Raw genomic sequence first — 16922 nt, forward strand, 5'->3', positions numbered from 1 at the left:
TTCTACGTCCCTGCCCAGCTCCCCTAGAGTAACTGCCTGTCTCCTGGAATCTCCTCCATGCCCTTGAGACTGTGCTGGGAGACACAGCAAACCTTCTGGCAATGGCACATATTGATGTGCAATCCTGGAGAGGTTGGACTACCTGTGCAAACTCCGTAGGGTTCAGGTATCAGCAGATGCTACCAGTAGTGACACTGACCGTAGGCAAATACAAAACTACAGAAAAAAACAGATGAGGAGATGAGAAAATGTCAGTGGCCTCCACCTGTTAAACCCTTCCTGTATATATATATATATTATGGGGTGCCAAACAGGCAAATACAATGATTTTCTGAATATATAAAGTCAATAGCTTGCGCGTGCGGTTGTAACCGCTTTAAAAAAAGAAAAAAAAACTTTAAAAAAAGGAAATCATTTCTGGTTGCGCTAATAGAACCGCCCACCGCTTGCAGCTCTTGCTACTACTCATCCTTGCGAAGCTTTCAGTGAATTCGGCCAGACGAGGTGGCATGGCGGTCCTCGGAGTCCTGCTGACTGTCGCGCTTCCACTCGGTAAGACCCTGGCTGCCGGCGACTTAGGGCGGGTCAGCAATAGACGAAGGCTGGTTTGAATGTTTGCGAGTAAGATTTAGCTCGGGTTTAGCTCGTCCGGTCGCCTTTGGCTTAGATGAGGAGTGGAGGGGGCGGTCCATCCCGGGCAACACTTTCTTGGGGGCGGCACTTTTTAATAAACTTTAGTATTAGACTTTTTAGACTGTTTTGACAATTTGTGTGTTATATATGTCAAAATTACACCATTTTTAATGTTTCAAAACTGTTACACATGCATATGTTGGAAAGTTTCAATTCACAGGTGCGAATCTTGACCAGTTCTCAGACTTAACTCCGACCGAAGACTCTCTCTGTCGATTATTAATACTTTATTATTCTGATGATGAGGCGAACAAAAGAGAGCGGTTTTGTTTTAGAAAAAAAGCGAGGGAAGAAGCATTAAAAAAAGAATGAATGGATCATTATTGAGATACCGCAATCCGTAATTATTTTCAAATTTGAAAATTAATATTCCTACTTATGGGTAGCATTTGGGGGTTTAGGGCGGCGACAAAAACTGCCGTTCGCATCTGAGTTGGTCACCGCGTCTCCAATGTAACTTTAGCCAACTAGAAAATCGCACGCATAGATTCCGCTGTTAAAAATGACATTGCTAAAGTGGTTCTTCAGAAAGATGCCTTAGGTAGGGGAACCTTTTTTGCACCCCAGATGAACCATTCACACAAATGTCAGACAGAACCTTTTATTTGATGCGTAACACGTTCGGAAAATAACCATGAATGGATAATAACAGATCCGTGAAGTACCTGTCGATTCATCGTCTTAAAAGGACTCTTGCTACTTACACAGACTACGTTCAGAATTTCATGATCTGTCAGTATTTTGTCAGACAGCCAACTATACATCAAAAATGACCTGCTTTGTTAATATATTAGGAGTCTTTTTCAAAGCCCAAAGAACCAATTTCATATGCAGGGAACGCTTAAGCGGTTCTTTTTAAAGAAATTGGTTCTGCGAGGAACCACAAAACCCAGTAAAGTGCCATTTTAGAAGCATATTGTTTTAACAATGTAATACGTTTGAGCTTTCACGAGTTTATTGTCCGACAGTTCTAGGATTTATCAGTACTGGACTTTGTCATCTGGAAAAAGGGGCAGAATAATGTGCAGTGTTTAGCTTCACAGATCCAGCGTGTTCAGAGTACAGTTTGCACTTGAAATGCAACAGAGCGTTGAGTTTTCCTCCAAATTCGCTGGTGTTACTCCTATATGTGTTTATTTTGCAGGAAATTCTAAACTGGTCCAATTTGTGTGTGATTGATTGATTTAGATAGGCAGTGCTGGTCCCAGCCAAACTACGGACCTAAGTGGAATCTTCTTCTTGGGCTCCCCAAACTCTCCAACCCATCCATCCCTGAATCTACTACATTAGTATATCTTATAATAGCGTTAACTCGAACAATTCATATATAAATAATAAATAAAGAAGCACACATCACTTGACTATAACATATAGTAAAAAAAAACAAAAAAAAACTTATTTTTTTTAAACAATCAAAACCTGAAAGTGAACGTTTAAGGGTTTCTTCAGTCTCTTAGTTGCATATCACAACAGTTGATGTCTGCATTTTCTGAAGGCATCTATGAGGTCATCACAGGACAGCTTCTGTAGCAGGTCTGAGTTGATGCTGATGATAGCCAAGCTGTCCATAAGTTCTTGTGCCACGGATGACCTCGGGTATAATGATGGTAAGTTTTGAAAAGCTTCACTCAGCATAGACAACTGTAACTGGGAGGAATGCTGCAATCTGGAGGGTAAACCATAGATTTTGTATTTAATGCAAATGATATACCAATTGGTTTGTTTCCTTTAAAATAAAAGCCAAATTAGGTGGTGATAATAACAACAACAACAACAACAACAATAATAATAATAATAATAATAATAATAATAATAATAATAATAATGGTCCAGAGTGTTAATGTGCTAGTACTATTTTTTTTACTTGATGTAACCAACAGTGTGACTTGTGACATGTGATACAACAACAAAAACAACAATTTTAAAACTACTACTACTACTAATAATAATAACTACTATTACTACCGTTACTACTACTACTACTAATAATAATAGAAACTACTATTAATAATAATAATAATAATAATAATAAATTTCCAGGGTGTTAATGTGCTATTACTATTTTTTTACTTGATGTAGCCAACAGTGTGACTTGTGACATGTGATACAACAACAAAAACAACAATTTTAAAACTACAACTACTACTATTAATAATAATAATAATTATAATAATAACTACTACTATTACTACTAATAATAATGTATATAAAGTGCTACTATTACTACTAATAATAAAATAAAAACTACTAATATTGCTACTGAACGTGTTTAAATAACTTGCAGTACTTAATACAGGAAATGCAGTTTTAAATGAAACTGAAAATGAACATTTGAATATTTCACCTACATTTATGAATTTATCTAAACTTCACTTTGTCCTGCCAAAGACTGCAGATAGCAATAAGGCATCAGCTAAATCGATAATGTAGCTACCAATGAAATGAACCAAAAGTAGAGGTTTATCTGAGGTGATTGCACTTTGTGTGTTTCCAGGACTCAGCCAATAACTAACCAAATAAGTGTGTGTTGGTGAAATTTCCAAACTTGTCTTCAGTGCCGCAACACTTAATATGTTGACTAACATCTGCAGAATTTAAGAACATGTGGAGGTCCAGAGGTCAACATGACGGTAATAAATAATCCACAGCCATGTGTCAGCTAGGCACTGTGCCATCAGATAATCCATCCATCCATTATCCAACCCGCTATATCATAACTACAGGGTCAAGGGGGTCTGCTGGAGCCAATCCCAGCCAACACAAGGTGCAAGGCAGGAAACAAACCCCGGGCAGGGCACCAGCCCACTGCACTACATGCACACACACACACACACACACACACACACACTAGGGACAATTTAGAATTGCCAATGCACCTAACCTGCATATCTTTGGACTGTGGGAGGAAACCAGAGCACCCGGAGGACACCCAAGCAGACACGGGGAGAAAATGCAAACTCCACGCAGGGAGGACCTGGGAAGTGAACCCGTGTCTCCTAACTGCGAGGCAGCAGCGCTACCCACTGTGCCGCCCTCAGATAATATAGTATCTGTTAAACCTTAGATACCAAACTATTATACGTAACGCTACTTCATTAGTCCAGTAAACCGCTAGCTTGCTAGCTTTGGTGTGACAACTAATGTAACATTAGTCCGGCTTACTGGAAGTTGGATAAATTTACATTTCTAAATACAATTGCAAGTGCAGCACAATCTGCTTGTTCATGTCTTTCGCTCGTTCATTAATTTCTTTTCTGCACCCCTAACTGGTGCTGAATTGAAGCCAACTCTCTGCTTGTGAATTGAAAATTATCACTACAGGTGACTGCCAATGACGTTAGTTTGACAGTTCATGATACACTAAAGACCCCAATAGAGTCAAGCTGCATACCTCCAGCACTCCACTCTGCTCCGTTGAGGTGCCTGTCACTTGACATGACACTTCAGCGAAGCTACATGATACGCCTGCCCGGTTACACTATGGTTATAAGATTATAGAGATGTGTGAGTGACCTTAAGTCAAGTAAATCAAGTGACAAAAACATGCAATCTGATTGGCTGCCCAGTGGGAGCTCCATGCACACTCACGGAGCTGCGGTGGATGGTGGCTCCCTAATCAGTCCTTTTCACGGGCCCCTCGTGCACTGACTGATGTTCATAAAGGAAGGGGTGACTCTGCCTAAAGGGGTCTGGTGACCTGTCCAGGGTCGATTCTTGTTGATGGGCTTTAGACCCATCCAAGTGTCCATCAAATTATGTGGTCTTATGCATATTATGTTATAGCAAAAAATGCAGTATTATTGACAGCCAATGTGTATTTCATATGGTATGATATGCACTCCATATGTGTCCTCACCAGGCTGCTGCATTATTAAACAGTAAAAGTAATAACCGACTGCCAGTCTGTCATAATAATAATAAAATCAGCTCTGAATGGCAACAGCACAATGAGCAGCTTAAGCTAAAATGGAATTATCAATGAAACCCATAAGAGCACAGAAAAAGTGTGATTCTTTACATAGAAAGCAACTCAGAGTTTGGATTCAAGTTCAGAAGCCAAAGGCCTTTCAAACATAAATCTATACATTTTAGGATGAAGTCCTGGATGGAGCATCAGTCCTTTATGGATCAATACAGTCTTAGTTTTTAAGGTAAATTTAGGGTCATTTACTAATGTAAAATACACATTTATATATTAGTGTACCAAGAGAAAAATACTGTATATGCTGTCACGTGTAGGTTCTACAATAACAGTTAGTGAGATTTAATCCATACAGCTGTGAGGCAGCCATGCACTAATATACATGTGAAGTGTATAGTTATGCGTGTGTATGCACAGACTCCTATATCTGTTGTGGAAAGATCAGCCCAGCTACGGACAGAGACACAGACCCACGATGTCCAGAACACACACTTTTAATTTTCTTTTCTTTAGCACACACAGTATAGTGCACAGATCACCCCAATTAGGCTCAGTCCTGTCTTTCTTTCTTTCAGTTCTCCTTATTCTTCTGCCACCTCCACTCTTCTCCTCGCAAGCTCTGTCCTCTGCTTCCCGACTTTGACTCCTTGAATGGAGTTAGGCAGCCCCTTTTATAATGCACCATGATTTTCCTGGCAGTGGCTACGACCCCCAGTAGGGTCTAAGCTCCAGTCACGTGGCCCCGATGTAAACCAGGGAGGCTGTCCTCTTGTGTTCTGGGGAAGGTATCGTCTCTCACCCGGACCTTCCCTCCTCCAGGCGTCCTGACTGGTCCAGAACCACAGTCGTCCGCCACACTCTATATAGCTGGTGAAGGGTACGTCTGTCTACATCTGCAATAAAAAACACATTTAGAAAATGTGCAAGTGATGTAACATTCTGGTGCGTTTGAGGACTCAGTTAAATGATTTGAAACTTTGAGGTTTCACAATATTTTAGTTACAGTACTTCATCAAAGAGTGAGTATATTTTATTTTATTAAATATTTTTGTAACTGTGATACGTAATTAAAAGTACAAGTGCCATATAATTAAAAACCTAGCCCAAATACACAGTACAGTACAATCTTCATTTTCTTCTTCTTTCGTTGCTGTTCCCATTTTTACATGGGGCTCGCTATATTTTTATGACTTGCTTTCTCCAATAGAGGTTTCAGGATGGTTTTTATAGTCGGATGCCTTTCCAGATGCCAGCCCTTTCAGTTTATCCAGATTTGGGATCAGCTCCAAAATGGAGGTTGGGTTAGATCAGGGGTGGGCAAATTCATTCCTGGAGGGCCGCAGTGGCTGCGGGTTTTTGTTCCAACCCAGTTGCTTAATTAGAAAACAATCCTTGCCAATAATTACATTTCATGGCTTATTAGTGCTTTAACTCTGCTATGTCAAGCCATTCTCATATTCTAGATTTTTTTTCCATTCTAAGGATATCATCCAAATACTTTGAAGTGTAAAATGGATGGGTAATTCTCAATCTTTCACTTTTTTCTCTTCTCTTTCCTTCTAAGTATTTAATTAAATCAAATAGTGCACGATAAATACACACAGGTGTAAAGGGTAACAAGCAAAATGGATAACTGCTGCTTTCTTTTGTCATTTGCATCTTATTGCTAATAAGGAGCAATTAAAAACCAAGAATGCAGCTGTTTAAGACTTAAGATTATGAACCCTTATTGCTTATTTAACGAGGGAGATAACTAAAATGAAGCAGAAGTGTTTCTAGAGCAATAAGTGCTTCTTATTAAGCAATTGGGTTGGAACAAAAACCTGCAGCCACTGCGGCCCTCCAGGAATGAATTTGCCCACCCCTGGGTTAGATAATACAATACACAATATAGTTGAAGTCAAGTTTCCATATGTGTAGGGTGAATTCTTTAAAACTCCCTTTATAACCCTTCCACAGAATTTTATACTGACAAACTATAAATCTGACATATCATTTAAGACATCCGGTTTGTGCAAGGCAAAAGTCATTTGTTTCCAACAATGTTAACAGACCTCAGTGTATTTAACTTTTTAATGACTATATCACACTTCCAGTGGATCGCAAGTTTACATGCATTTGTTAATATTTGGTCACATTGCCTTTAAATTGTTTAACTTAGGGTCACCTTCAACAAACTTCTTGCAATAAGTTGCTGGAATTTTGGCCTGTTCCTCCAGACAGAACTGGTGTAACTGGGACAGGTTCCTAGGCCTCCTTGATGGCACATGCTTTTTCAGTTCTACCCACATGCTTTCAATCACTTTGAAGTCAGGGCTCTGTGATGGCCACTCTAATACCTTGAACTTGTTGTCCATTTTGCCACAACTTTGGATGTATGATTGGGGTCACAGTCCATTTGGAAGACCTATTTGCAACTGAGAGAAGGTAAGATCTTTGTCCCTATGTGCCATTGCACACTGCAGTGTGGCTTTTTTTATGGCAGCATTGGGGCAGTGGTTTCTTCCTTGCTGAGCAGCTGTATGTTCTGTCGATACAGGACTTGTACTATGGATTTAGATACCTGTCTTCACAAGGTCCTTTGTTGTTGATCTGCACTTTTTGTGTTAAAGTACGTTCGCTAGAAGACCAAATGCATCTCATTCCTGATTGGCGTGATTGCTCTGTGGTCCCATGGTGTTTATGTTTGCGTATTAGTGTTTGTACAGATGAACGTGGAACAAGCAGGTGTTTGGAAATTGTTCCCAAGGATGAACCACATTTGTGGAGGTCCATGATTTTTTTTCTGAGGTCTTGGCTGATTTCTTTTGATTTTTCCCATTATATCAACCAAAGAAGCAGTGAGTTTGATGATAGGCCATAACATACATAAAGTGAAAATACTCACACAAAGTAGATGTCTTAAACGATATGCCAATTTTTTTCCTCAGAAGACTCAGATTACTCAATTTGTGTAGCAAAATCTTGTTTGTTTTCTGTCGGAGAGTAGTTGCCAGTGTCCTCTTCTTATCTGTCAGTATGAACATTTTAGATCATTTGTTCCTACTGCTGTGAGATTTTATAACCCTGTTGTCAAGCTCAATAGTAGCAACCTTCAGCCCCCTCTTGAGTGGCTCTATGTGGTTATAGAAGATCCCATTTCTGGCAACTTAATCATCTCAACTCTAATTGGCTAACTATCTCTCTCACCCTTTCACTAACTAATAGCTAATGTGTAGTGACTGTACTGGCGCACAAATGGCTGCCATCATATCATCCAAGCAGATGCTGTGCATTGGTGGTGGTTGTAGTGGCTCCCTGTTGTCTATGTAGAGCGCTATGATTATCTAGAAAAGCACTCTATCTATCTATCTATCTATCTATCTATCTATCTATCTATCTATCTATCTATCTATCTATCTATCTATCTATCTATCTATCTATCTATCTATCTATCTATCTATCTATCTATCTATCTATCTATCTATCTATCTATCTATCTATCTATCTATCTATCTATTGTTCATTAGTATAAAATGTATGGCACAATTATAAATTGAGTTTTAAAGAATTCACCCTAAATGTATGTAAACATCTGACTTAAACCGTACGTCTTATTTTTTGTTTAGCACTCTTCACTGAGTGCAGAAACAGAGAGCTGTGAACAATTCTCTGTTAAAATACAGGTATAGACTATACTATTTACTAAATATTTACTGGTCCACATATAAATGTAGATTTGGTAAAACATACGCAGAGAACAGGTAGTGGTAGCTCAATAGTGTTCGAGACACCAGAGTCCACTTCAAATGATGTGAAAATGGCATTGACCGAGGTGCTGTTGTTATCTGTGGAGGGTCTGTGGCTAATTGTAGTTCATATTTCTTAAATGTAAAATTTTTTAAAGAAGAATCCAATGGAGAGTTAATATTTGTCTCAATTTACTGTTGGATGTTTTGCAGCATGATAGCAGGGTTGGATCTTTGCCACTAAATCATGCTACCTTTTATTGGCTAACTGAGTAGGTGACAATATGCCAGCCTTTGAATTACTCCTTGATGAAGGGGCCTGAGCTGCCTAGAAAGCCTGTATACTGTAATCTATTCATTTACCTAGTAAAATGTGTCCTTTTGCTGCACTTCTCATTGCATTAAGAAATGGCTAACTTGGCACATCACTTTACTACTACAGATAAATTTTGCTGTCAAAGTAATGTTGAATTATGATGATGTGCTGATAGGCAGCCATGAGGTTAGGTATCGCCTAACACAGTAATTTTCAATCTTGGTCCTGAGGACCCACTATGGCTGCAGGTTTTTGTTCCAACCAACTTTTGTCTTTAATTGGACTGCTAGCCTAATGAAGTGATCTGTTATTACCCAGTTTATGTGTTTTGGAGTAAATGTAAAAATAACAAAACTAAGTTAGGTACATTTTTATTAAAATGTGCTAACTAGTTATATGGGAAATGTAGTTTTTACTTTTTTAACAATATTTTTATCCCGATTGTTCCTTTCCAGGTTTTCTGGTTATGTAATCCATTATTTACTAATTAATGACTTTGATGCTAAAGTAGTTGCAGCCTTTCATCATTCAGTGTTGTCTTCCCAGGTGTCTGCTGGGCTTCTTTTTAATTGTCATTATTAGGATACAACAAAAGAAGCAAACTACACAGAAAAGGTCAAAATAATAGAAAAAAAAAACCAAGATAAGCATTTGAAGATATTGAAAAAAAAAATTTGGATGTGAGCATCAGTAGGCCTTGCACCCTAGGAACAAAGTTACCCAAACTGTTCTATAACATTCCAGTAATTATTTACCATTCTGATGCTGATCAATCTCATTATAAAATAGCTCATTACGATAGCAATTGACGAGAAGAATTCATAATTAATTGCAGCATTCTGGTATTTGAGGGTTACCCTATTGTGCCTCTTTCTCTTGCACAATTTGGCTCAAAAACTAATGAGCACATTGACATCTCATAAAAGGCTTAAGTTTCGAGTTTGGTATTTTTCCATCCAGCCGTTTTAGCTCTAGACCATCCTCAAGAAACTGTGACACACAGACAGATATACACACACATCATTGATATATTGATGTTTTCGGTACCAGGGGACCCTAAAATGTCTAGATCCATTAGAAACCGGAGATCAAAATTTTTGCTAAATCTAAAGCTTTCTCTTCTCAACCATTGACGGTAGGTTATGGTGGGGGAGGGCACAAAGCAATTGAAATACTTCTAAATATTTTATAAATGTAAAAATCATACTATTGTGCTTTTCTGAATGTAGGATAAGAGAAGAGAAAATAGATCAGCTAATTAAATGAGATCAGTTATTATCACTGATTCTGAATGTGGATTCAACAAAAGCCTGCAGCCAGCCACAGGGGGTCCCCAGGACTGAGTTTAAGAACCCGTGGCCTAACATACAGTCTGTGCTTACAGAGCAATACTTACATAATTAATTTCTGCTATATTTTTATTTCTAGACAAGAGACTTTTTTTGATTAACTTGTATTGGGAATCAGTTTTGTCATAAGAGCGGCTAACAGATGAAATGTACAAGTCAAAATGACCTCACTAAATTTGAAACAGTAGACTAACCCATAATTGAATGTCAGCAAAACTAAGGAGCTGGTTGTGGATTTGAGCAGAAAGCATCAGTGGTCCTTCACACCAAACCATATCAATAGGACTGCAGTGAAAAGGGTGAGAAGCTTCAGGTGCCTCAGAGTTCATATTACTGTGGACCTTACATGGATTTGGGCAATCCAAGATTAGGCCAGGTGGTGTCTGTGCCATCCGAGGCAGCTAGTTAAATTTAGTGTCACAGCCCCCCCCAAGAAATATTACAGTCATACAGAATGTTTCTTTGTTTTAGGATAGACAATTTGCAGATTGGGGTGGAATGGGAGGGGTGCCTGTGGAAAAGTCAGATATTTGTCCAGCATACTGTATTTAGATTAGATTAGATAAACTTCATTAATCCCAAGGGGATATTCACATGCATACAGCAGCTGAAACATAAAAACAAGGATACAAACTCGCAGGACATTTAAAAAAAACAATCAATCAATCGATAAGTAAATAACAGTAAATAAATTGTGGAGGGCAGCCAGAACTCTTGCCTGGCCGGAATGCCCAGAGTGTGGAAGGACCAGGGGAGAGAGTATTTTGGGACAGTTTTTCCCCCCGGCCGACAGAGGGCAGCACCCCTGGTTTCCAGCAGGGCCACCCTGTTGGAACCTGTGGCCACTGCCAGGGGGCGCATAGACCTTTCCAGGACCTTATTTGGCCACACGTCTGGCACACTCGGGGCCAGTCGCCAGCATCCAATGGCCCAAAGTCAGAAGGAAGGAGTGGACAAAGCCTGAGGAAGAGTGGAGGAAGATGGACTGGGGGCAAGGAAGGGAATGGACTGTGTATTGCGTTGTTGATGGTTTGTGCACTTAAATAAACTGGGTGTTGTGTGTTGAACCTGTGTCCTGCCTATCTGTGTCCAGGTTAGGGTGGCGGTATGCCCCCTGGTGGTGTCACAAAATAAATATAAATAAATGTTTATTGTTCAGATATTTAAAATATTTAAAAAAAAAACTTAACAAGTATCCCTGATGAAGCATTGAAATGCTTGAGAGCATTGTGCAGAAAAGACCCCCAGTGGCACTTCTTAGCACACCATGGTGGAATGAACCTGTGGCTAAGTGTGCTCCAAGAGAGCGCCTCCTGGAGGGGATGGAGAGGTTTTTTGTTCATGGCACCCAATTTTGCCCCATCCTCTTTTCTACAACAGCTTCCAGCGTGTCCAGGGTTCGTCCTGTGATGGTGCTGGCTTTCCTGATTTGAGATTTCTCAGAACTCTCCTGGCAAGAGGTGAGCCAAATTTGAAAGATATCGGTCCAGTGGGAGCCAAGTTGTTTGAGGAGGACAGACAGACATGTCAATTGTAGTAAATGTAGTCCCCGGGTTACGTACGAGATAGGGACTGTAGGTTTGTACTTAAGTTGAATTTGTATGTAAGTCGGAACAGGTACATTATTTTAATAAATGCTATTTTTGACCGACTGTAACCAAGTGCTCTGCCAATGAATGATGGAGTTTTACCTCTCTCTGTCCTTTTTATTATTTCTACTTTAATTTCAATGGTGATGGTTTTTCTCTTCTTTACTGTATCACCAGCACTTGCATCAGATTTGTGTTTCAGAGACATTGTTGAAGTGTGAAGACAAAAGGTTAAGATGAGCTCTTCTGCACAGCACTGTACACATTATCACAGCAGGAAGGCACCAGTCATCAACACGTCTGATGTACTGACAAGAGACAATTTCCTGCTATATGCTTAATAGTACAAGCAGGCTTGCTATTGAGAATGAATGGGGGCGGCGAGGGGTGGTTCATCACCAGCCCACCTCACAGTCACCGCCACAATGAAGACGGTGCGGCCAAAGGTGAGTAGTGAATTGCCCAACCCCAATTCAACAGGCAGCCATCCGAGGCACACTACGATGCTACCCCCGCCGCCCCGTTCAGCCACAACCGGGTCACCACTTCCAGCATTACCAGCCGTGTGTGCTGGGCGGGCAGTGAAACGCACCCCTCCGCTCCATCCAGCCTGCGTCCAGTCAGGAGCAGCAGCTGCGGTGGTGTAGTGGGCGGGCAGCGAACCACAAGCGATAGCTGTGGCCCCGGTGACTATGGACCACGGGTCACCACTTGCCGCCGGGAGCCGCCCAAGGGACACTACACTACGCGAGCAGCGAAATCGCCCCCCTCCAGCCACTGCTTGCAGCATCCCCAGGCCGAAGATCACAGAGCGGCAGTTACTGAGGCGCATGCGTCGCAGCTGCGGCCTTATTCATAAGTCGTAGGTCGGGTGTCCGTAACCTGGGGACTACCTGTATCTGAGAATACACCTAATAAAAGGTGAAGGTTATTTTGACACAGAAATAATAATTAAAACATTTGATCAGAGACAAAACAGTTTGGTAGTATCGCCTTAGGCTAGTGATTGATGCACTGCTGAAACCAATTTTTAACCTCCCTGCAATTTTTTTCCTTTACAGATAGAGAATATTCAGTATATAGGCATGCACCTGACCGTCTGACTAACGGACAAGAAAAAGAAAAAAATCAAATCACTAATGCATTAATCTCATGGCCCTGATGCACATGAAAATCCAGCTTTAGTGAAAAGTTAATTTAATCATGAAAAAGTCTGAGAAAACTGTGAGGATGTTTCATCTGTTTTAGTAAGAAAGCACCAGGCTATGAGAGTCTGCAGAATCACACAGTTAGCATGACTGCAAGTCAGGGGCGTTGTGGTTTCTGGTTTAATTACTTCATATATTTGACTTACCTCTGCTCATTTATATAGTTGCAAATCTAAAAATATCACTGTTTTTTTCTTTTCCTATATGTAGTTTCATGGTGACTGTGCTATCATATATACCTCAAGTATATATATCCATAATGCTAGTATATATACAGTGGTGTGAAAAACTATTTGCCCCCTTCCTGATTTCTTATTCTTTTGCATGTTTGTCACACAAAATGTTTCTGATCATCAAACACATTTAACCATTAGTCAAATATAACACAAGTAAACACAAAATGCAGTTTGTAAATGGTGGTTTTATTATTTAGGGAGAAAAAAAAATCCAAACCTACATGGCCCTGTGTGAAAAAGTAATTGCCCCCTGAACCTAATAACTGGTTGGGCCACCCTTAGCAGCAATAACTGCAATCAAGCGTTTGCGATAACTTGCAATGAGTCTTATACAGTGCTCTGGAGGAATTTTGGCCCACTCATCTTTGCAAAATTGTTGTAATTCAGCTTTATTTGAGGGTTTTCTAGCATGAACCGCCTTTTTAAGGTCATGCCATAGCATCTCAATTGGATTCAGGTCAGGACTTTGACTAGGCCACTCCAAAGTCTTCATTTTGTTTTTCTTCAGCCATTCAGAGGTGGATTTGCTGGTGTGTTTTGGGTCATTGTCCTGTTTCAGCACCCAAGATCGCTTCAGCTTGAGTTGACGAACAGATGGCCGGACATTCTCCTTCAGGATTTTTTGGTAGACAGTAGAATTCATGGTTCCATCTATCACAGCAAGCCTTCCAGGTCCTGAAGCAGCAAAACAACCCCAGACCATCACACTACCACCACCATATTTTACTGTTGGTATGATGTTCTTTTTCTGAAATGCTGTGTTCCTTTTACGCCAGATGTAACGGGACATTTGCCTTCCAAAAAGTTCAACTTTTGTCTCATCAGTCCACAAGGTATTTTCCCAAAAGTCTTGGCAATCATTGAGATGTTTCTTAGCAAAATTGAGACGAGCCCTAATGTTCTTTTTGCTTAACAGTGGTTTGCGTCTTGAAAATCTGCCATGCAGGCCGTTTTTGCCCAGTCTCTTTCTTATGGTGGAGTCGTGAACACTGACCTTAATTGAGGCAAGTGAGGCCTGCAGTTCTTTAGACATTGTCCTGGGGTCTTTTGTGACCTCTCGGATGAGTCGTCTCTGCGCTCTTGGGGTAATTTTGTTTGTTATGTGCCATCTGTTGGAATGGCAGAGACATAGCAACTAGACGAACACACAGATACACAGACACTTATCCTTCAATTAAGGTGATATTTTGTGGGGTTGTTTGTTTAATTTTTAAAGATTTATTGTACACAATTAGGGTTTTCAAGGTTCAGTTTTTCATTTATTGTGTTAGTTAGCTTTGAATTCAAGTATTTAGTGTTTTGTTATTTGATTTTATATTGTTCCTAAAATCATTTTGTTTTGGTATTATGCGGTGCCTTTTTAAGCACTCGTTGTAAGGACACAACTCTCGGTTTCTGAGGGCCGTGCCCTCGGCTTGTGGCATTGATGTTTCGAAGCAATGGATTAATCTTGAGATTGCAGATTACACAAAGCTTTGTAAACAAATTGCTTTCTAAAAATATCTCCCGAGTATTAAAACTTTTGCTTCATTCTTTCAACATCAATTTTTGCTTAACTTTTTGGTTTTTATATTTTGATTCCTTTTAATGGTCTCTTTGTTTCTTGACTACCTCTCATCTTCTGGTTATTTTCTTCCTTCCTCCTAGTTCTTGTTAGTATAACACTTCCACTTGTTAATTTGTTTGTTAGCGACCAGTTCAGTGCAAAGTTAAATTTAATAATGATACATTTTACTTATATCGTGGCTTTATGATGGATGTCCCAGGGCTGTTTTATGTTCTGTGCCCAGTGCTGCTGGGATAGGCTTCTGGGCTCCCAAAGTCCATAAAATTGGATGGAGTCGGTATCGTAGTGTCCTTTGAGGAGAGCAAGAACGGAGAGACTAAATGGCACTACTGACACTATCCGACTTGCTGCTGTCTGCAAAGCGGGCTGACTCCGTGCCCTCCCCAAAAAGCTCTGCTCTGCCTGAGCCATATACTCTGTCTTTGTGACTTGAACCATTGTTTGCTTATGGTGATTTTTGGATTTTAGTAGTAGAGCTGGATAGCTTTGCATAATGAATTCTTCTTCCAGTGTGTCATTCATCCAAGGTTGTTCTGAGGGTACGTCAAAAATGTATGGTGACAAATGTGTTCATGTACAATGTGTATGGGATTTTTTTTGGTAAATGACCAGAAGAAAGCCATAAAACCAGAGATGCACAAGGAATTAAAAGCAGGAATCAAACAAATCTATCATCAGAACAAGGGTGAAACAAGAATCGTAGTTAAGGGTTAAAAAAAAATGTCTTACACCAGATAAGCACTAACAAAATGACCACAGATATTTTTCATCAGTTTTTCCAATCTCATAAATCATAAAGGACACCCAATAATTTATCGAATTCATTGATGATGTCACATGTGGTATAGTTCCAGAGAATTCTGTGACCCTTCACCCAGGCAACCATCCATGTTGTTGCCAGAATATGGTGATACCAACAAGAAAAACAAAATGCCGTTGCTGCATAACAGTAAAAATAAGTTACATTCTCAAGAAGAAACGGGTCATAAAATAAATGTCAAAACTAAATCCTTCTTGCATTAAAAACCTTTAAATTGTTTAAAAATCGAACCAAACATTACAGGAAAGTACTTGAAAAATGAAAGAAATTAATCACAACATAAAGTACCACCTCATCTTTTTCTACCAGGTATTCACAATTCATATTCACCAGAATGCCTGCAAAACTGTCTTGCGAGTTGCTTTTTCCCTCACTGACAGTCATTGTGGAGAAAAGTTCCAGAATTTCATTAAATTTCATGAAAAGGCTTGTCTTAATTTAAAGTAAGTTTTATATCAAGTCATTGTGTGCTTTTTGCTTTTGAGGAGCTTGTAGATACTTTCTCTCCAGAGCTAGAGGTGTCCAAATCAAGATATACCCAGATTAACTCCAGTCTGCAACAATTTATACTGACATATGAACGAGTCCTGTATTTAGACTTTATGCAAGATGTTGCACATAATGGAGTTCTAAAACCTGCAAAGTACATTTGCTGTTTCATTTACATATTTTTGTGTTTTCTTTCCATTTGTCTGTAATGTTTTTCCTTGTATTGTTTTATTTTGTCACATTTTCTTTTATTACTTTTATATAAAATATTTTTGTAGTACATTCTTTTGAGTGATAACATTACAGTTCAGGAGAAGCTTACATATCAGAACTGAAATTTGGTTAATATGTGTGCTATATATAGAGTAGAGAAGCCTTCATTTTTTTATTGTGAATGGGGGTTCACCCTAACTTAAATATTGAAACATTATTGAGTACATTTGTCATTGTGCACATATTTCCAGCACATGTTTGCCATCAGACATTTTTCTCGGTATGAATTTGTCCCTCTTACTTTAATTGTATAATCTTCTCTGAATCTTCTACACTTTTGTAGTGTGATTTAATCATGGGGCAGCACGGTGGCGCAGTGGGTAGTGCTGCTGCCTCGCAGTTGGGAGATCTGGGGACCTGGGTTCGCTTCCCGGGTCCTTCCTGCGTGGAGTTTGCATGTTCTCCCTGTGTCTGCGTGGGTTTCCTCCGGGCGCTCCGGTTTCCTCCCACAGTCCAAAGACATGCAGGTTAGGTGGATTGGCGATTCTAAATTGGCCCTAGTGTGTGCTTGGTGTGTGGGTGTGTTTGTGTGTGTCCTGTGGTGGGTTGGCACCCTGCCCGGGATTGGTTCCTGCCCTGTGTTGGCTGGGATTGGCTCCAGCAGACCCCTATGACCCTGTGTTCGGATTCAGCGGGTTGGAAAATGGATGGATGGATGGATTTAATCATGGTTATGATATCTTCTGTTGGATGATTACTCAACTGTGAGATTAGCTTGGCAGTTGAGTTGTG

At 39.9% G+C, this 16922-nt stretch overlaps 1 protein-coding gene across 1 annotated transcript in view; it reads left to right on the forward strand.

The window, feature by feature from the left end:
• Positions 1 to 424: 424 nt before the first annotated feature.
• Positions 425 to 16922, forward strand: part of si:ch211-102c2.4 (uncharacterized protein LOC568178 homolog) — a 47682-nt gene continuing 31184 nt past the window's right edge. Inside the window, exon 1 of the mRNA XM_051924522.1 lies at positions 425 to 552. Within this exon, the coding sequence (XP_051780482.1) occupies positions 510 to 552 (43 nt within the window). The 5' untranslated portion in view covers positions 425 to 509. The remainder of the gene's footprint in view (positions 553 to 16922) is intronic.

This window comes from Erpetoichthys calabaricus, chromosome 3 (genome assembly GCF_900747795.2).
Source record: "Erpetoichthys calabaricus chromosome 3, fErpCal1.3, whole genome shotgun sequence".
Classification (NCBI taxonomy): Eukaryota; Metazoa; Chordata; class Cladistia; order Polypteriformes; family Polypteridae; genus Erpetoichthys; species Erpetoichthys calabaricus.